This window comes from Nelumbo lutea, chromosome 3, assembly GCF_056320005.1.
Source record: "Nelumbo lutea isolate HS-2025 chromosome 3, American lotus-T2T, whole genome shotgun sequence".
Classification (NCBI taxonomy): domain Eukaryota; kingdom Viridiplantae; phylum Streptophyta; class Magnoliopsida; order Proteales; family Nelumbonaceae; genus Nelumbo; species Nelumbo lutea.
In genome coordinates, this window is record NC_142686.1 from 54,891,575 (window position 1) to 54,896,509 (window position 4,935).

Consider the following 4,935-nt stretch of genomic DNA (forward strand, 5'->3'; position numbering starts at 1 on the left):
TGTAGGAGCTGAAGATCAAAAGAGAAACTCAACCAAAGATCCAAAGGAAGTGGCCATGTGAGATTTTGAAGCTTCTGAACTGGCCACAGTTTACTGTAAACAAGAAAAAAAGAAGACATGGAGCATTTGGAAGTCAGAATGTCAGATAGCCAACTGCACCACGCGCTGTGATAAATGTGGGCATTTATGTGCGGCGAAGTGTTGCTGTTAGGCGTTGGAACCATTTAATGCAGTTACTACCCACAATCGATCTCTATATAAACAGTCTCCGTATTCAAATTCTATACCAACGAGTTATCACAAAAAGGTCTCGAATATGACTCGTGGGTTTCGTAGGATAGCTCTACTCTCACTGTTGTGTTTTAACGTGTTTGTAGTGAGTGTTCTTGCTAAAGATGTTTCCACTGTGAAAAATGATGATGAGAAGTTCCTTCATGGCGGCAAGGGAGCTGGATTCGGTGGTGGGTTTGGTGCTGGTGGCGGAGCAGGGGGTGGATTTGGTGGAGGTGGTGGTTTTGGGGGTGGAGCCGGTGGTGGCTTTGGTAAGGGTGGTGGAATAGGTGGCGGCTTCGGTAAGGGTGGGGGTGCTGGTGGTGGCTTTGGAGGTGGAGCAGGTGGTGGAGCTGGTGGTGGCTTTGGAGGTGGAGCAGGTGGTGGAGCTGGTGGCGGCTTTGGCAAGGGTGGTGGAGTTGGTGGCGGCTTCGGTAAGGGTGGGGGTGCTGGTGGTGGCTTTGGAGGTGGAGCTGGTGGTGGCTTCGGTAAGGGTGGCGGTGCTGGTGGTGGCTTGGGTAAGGGTGGCGGTGCTGGTGGTGGAGCTGGTGGCGGCTTTGGCAAGGGCGGTGGAGTTGGTGGTGGCTTCGGTAAGGGTGGTGGTGCTGGTGGTGGCTTTGGAGGTGGAGCAGGTGGTGGAGCTGGTGGCGGCTTTGGAAAGGGTGGTGGTGCTGGTGGTGGCTTTGGAAAGGGAGGTGGAGTCGGTGGTGGCTTTGGAAAGGGAGGTGGAGTCGGTGGTGGTGTAGGTGGTGGTGCTGGTGGTGGCTTTGGAAAGGGTGGCGGTGCAGGTGGTGGCTTTGGAAAGGGTGGCGGTGCCGGTGGTGGCTTTGGAAAGGGTGGTGGAATTGGTGGCGGCTTTGGTAAAGGTGGTGGTGCTGGCGGTGGGTTTGGTAAGGGTGGAGGAGTTGGCGGTGGAATTGGAGGTGGTGCGGGTGGTGGTTTTGGAAAAGGAGGCGGTGTAGGTGGTGGCTTCGGCAAAGGTGGTGGCTTTGGTGGTGGGATAGGAGGAGGTTCTGGAGGTGGAATTGGTGGAGGATTTGGCAAAGGTGGTGGCTTTGGTGGTGGTGTAGGAGGAGGATCAGGAGGTGGAATTGGTGGGGGGTTTGGCAAAGGGGGTGGCTTTGGTGGTGGAGTAGGAGGAGGATCTGGAGGTGGAATTGGTGGAGGTTTTGGAGGTGGCGGAGGTTTCGGTGGTGGGGGAGGAATTGGAGGACATCCATGATTAGTTCTCTTCCGGTCTTATATTGCATGCCAAGTGTAGCAACGTCTCTATGTTATAGCATTGCAACCTTACGTGTATTACCTGATTTCTGACGTTATTTATGTAATTCTCTATCTACCATAATTATTGCTTTTCTTAACTATCTTTCTCACTCCCTCTCATTTCACTTTTGGCTATGATCAAAATATGCAAATAATGTGTGCTTAGATAATAAGATATTGTTAATTGTTAATATTCTCCCTCTTAACCAATAAAAATATTGTTCTCTTTCATCTTACACATATACTTTACTTTAATCTAGACTAGATTATAAAGGGGAGATTATTTAGGGCCCGTTTGTCGTGTTTTTCTGTGTAGTCTTTCAATTGTTTACAAGTCGGGAAATTTGATTTTTGGTCTATTTTTATTTGACTTGTGGAAGATCTAGTCACCAAAAGACGGAGTGTCAAAAAGATGTGAGAAGTTCATTTTGGGTTGATTTCGAGAAACTTCATATAAAGCTTTTCGCATTTTTCGCATTTTATTCTCACATGGAAAGACGTGCATGTGCCTTGCTTCGGGTTGCTCATATTTTCATGCAAAAGCTCAATTTGTCTTTTACATGTCAGAGCTACCAGAAGATCTTCCAAAAAAGATACGCCAAACGGGCTCTTATTCTTCACCTTTCAAAAACACTCATCTTAATTAAGGCATTAAAATTATGATTATGCCTTCATTATGAATGTACAATGACAATATTAGGAGAGGTTTAAATTCAACCCAAAACTTGATTTTTGTTTTCTCACTTAATAAATTAAACAATGAGAGCCACTCAAATATAGTGAATAATCTTTTTGGGTAATTTGAGCTCTGTTAAGTGCATCTTTTCGCTTGGGCTGACAGCTTTTTAGAAGCTTGGCAGCCCGCGTTTTGGTCTTTTCTTGTTTAGTTGGGAAAGATCTAGCCGTCGAAAGCTATAGCCTTGAAAAAACCCAAGAAGCCAATTTCAGGTTATTTTTGGAAAGTTCTAAATAGAGCTTTTTGCCTTTTTTTTTTCAATTCGTCTTTGTACGGAAATATGCACGAATAGACACACTTTAACCAAACGATTTTTAAGCTGCTAAGATCTTGATGCAAAAACTCACGTCGTCTTTTCAAGGTCATAGCTTCCAGAAGATCTTTCAAAATAGAGTTACCAAATGGCCCCTAATCATGATGTGATCCAAATAAAGTCTTTTATATGCAAAAAAATTGGGTTTTGAAAACCTTTAAAGCATTATTCAACATTTCCATCAAGAAAATTAATGAGAGGGTGTGTTTGTGTCTTTATCTGAAAATGAAAGGAGATTTTTATGAAGATAAAAAATGCAGGGGAAGTTTAAGTACTTGTTAGAAAACCCAAGAAAAATTTAAGTGATATCCTCTAATCATGAAACTTTTGTTTTTGTTTTGAAGAGAGGTGTGATTGTTTCATCAAACATCCAAACACATCTCTTAGTTAAAAAAAATCCTTAAATTCTTAGAGATCAATTTATCTTTGAACAAATTAAACACTAAATCAACAATAAATTATTTGTACTGCAATCTTTTAATCATTTTGCCTTTGTTGCTGCCAAATATGAGGCCAAGGGAAAAAAGGAGATTCCACTGGTATTCGAGGCTGACTGGTTTGATGTGTAAACAAGAGAAGAGCACACGTCAAAGGCCCTGGGTGTTATCCTAGGGGTGGAGACCCCGACGGTCAAATTAGTTGAGTGCTTAAGAGGGGTTGGACCAAGCAAGAGACAAGGGCTCATAGCTTAATCCTTAATAGCCAAGAATGATTCTCTTGGGATTCTCAATATGCTTACTTTGAGATGAATATCCCCTTTTATAGCTAACCTTGCCTTAGGAGTGGTTGGAAGCAGTTGGTGATATGCGGCCCAGATTTGATCTGGTCGATGCCACATGGCACGATCCGATGCCTGCCAAGTATCCCTACATCACTTGCCCCCACTCTTGAGGCCATAGTGGTCGAGGTCGGATGGCGTATCGTGCGGAGACCTCGGCTTCGGCTGAATAGAGTACCATGGAGTTGCCTGGATCGACCTCGGCTACAAAGGGCTCTCCTTGGCGACTGTGTGGGGATTGCTTCTCTATCCGTTCCCCATCTTAGTGGAGGATCGTTATGGGCTCAGAACACGTGACTGTGGCCGGAACAGGTGTGGGACATCCGCATTCATCAGTCATGCCTCGTACAGGTGTTTACGTCATCCGATGTAGGTCCATACTTTGGACGGGCATCGGTGCTAAATGGTCGAGGCTGTGCCCGAAACGGTGTGGAGGGGTGTCCGATTTGGGTTGTTCTTGACCCGGAGCTAACAGGAGAACCGACTCATTCCTTCGACATCGTTTCATCTTCCCTAGGTCAGGCTATCAGATCAATTAGTCTGCGACCATTTGATCAAAGAGATCTAAGTCGTACGCTTTCCTTTAAATAGGGACGCTGGTTGAGTGAATCTTCACATTTGCTCGAACCTTGAGTCTTTACCTGTGATCACAGAGACCTTGGCTACCAACAACAAATTCCCTAAGCCTTCTTTCCTCGAACAAACACTAGGTAAAGAACTCCCATCTTCTATATGTCAACCTTAGACTCTAGACCTGAGTGTTATGCCCTTCCCAACTGGTGTGACCCTAGCAGCACTTCTTCCACCTCGGATAGTAGTGGGAGTGACAGTAGTGACTCTGAGAGCTCCCCTTGGGCATCTAGCATCTAGGTACTAAGGGAGAGGACCACCCCATGGCGAGCCGAGCACGACCAACGGGGCATGGACTCTCCCGATGAAAGTATTTTTTCCACGAGGCCGAGGACCAATGTCACCGGGAATGCCTCTGAGCTTCTTGAAGTGGTGGAGCCAGAGGAGGCTAAAGAACGTACTCCCGAGGAGTGGGTTGAGGTTGAACGTCGAGGCATGACATTGGTGCATCACCCCTGCTCCGACTTTGATAGTGAGCTCAGCAAAGAGCAAGTGAGGGATCTGTCTGATATGTATAAGCTCCCATGGGGTTATAAGTTTAGTCCCCTACATAGGTGACAGGCCATGTTAGCTCGCTAAGGGGGAGGTGTGTGTGCACGAGCACTACCTCCACTTCATCCTTCATTTTCCCTTGCCTCCTCTCATCCTAGAAATCCTTAACTACTACAACATTTCCCTTAGCCAACTTGCTTCGAACGCCATTAGGACCATAGTGGTCGTGTTGGTGATGGCTCGCCTGCAAGATGTGTCTGTGACCCTAAAAGTCTTTTGAGGTCTATTCACATTAAGGAAGCATCCTGACAGGGAAGGTTTGTGGTACTTCCAAGGACAACGGGGTAGGGCAGTGGACAACCCGTCGTCCATCCACACCTGGAAGAAGAAGTTTTTCTTCATTAGTTGTCCACAAGGATGGTCCTTCCAATCTGACTAAGGAATGCCAGACTT

General features: G+C 46.1%; 1 protein-coding gene across 1 annotated transcript; it reads left to right on the forward strand.

Moving 5' to 3' along the window:
- Window positions 1-268: 268 nt before the first annotated feature.
- Window positions 269-1,631, forward strand: LOC148865053 (uncharacterized). Its single transcript, XM_088974573.1, has one exon. It carries the CDS (start codon window positions 317-319, stop codon window positions 1,490-1,492), a length of 1,176 nt encoding a protein of 391 aa, XP_088830699.1. The 5' UTR covers window positions 269-316; the 3' UTR covers window positions 1,493-1,631.
- Window positions 1,632-4,935: the final 3,304 nt, after the last annotated feature.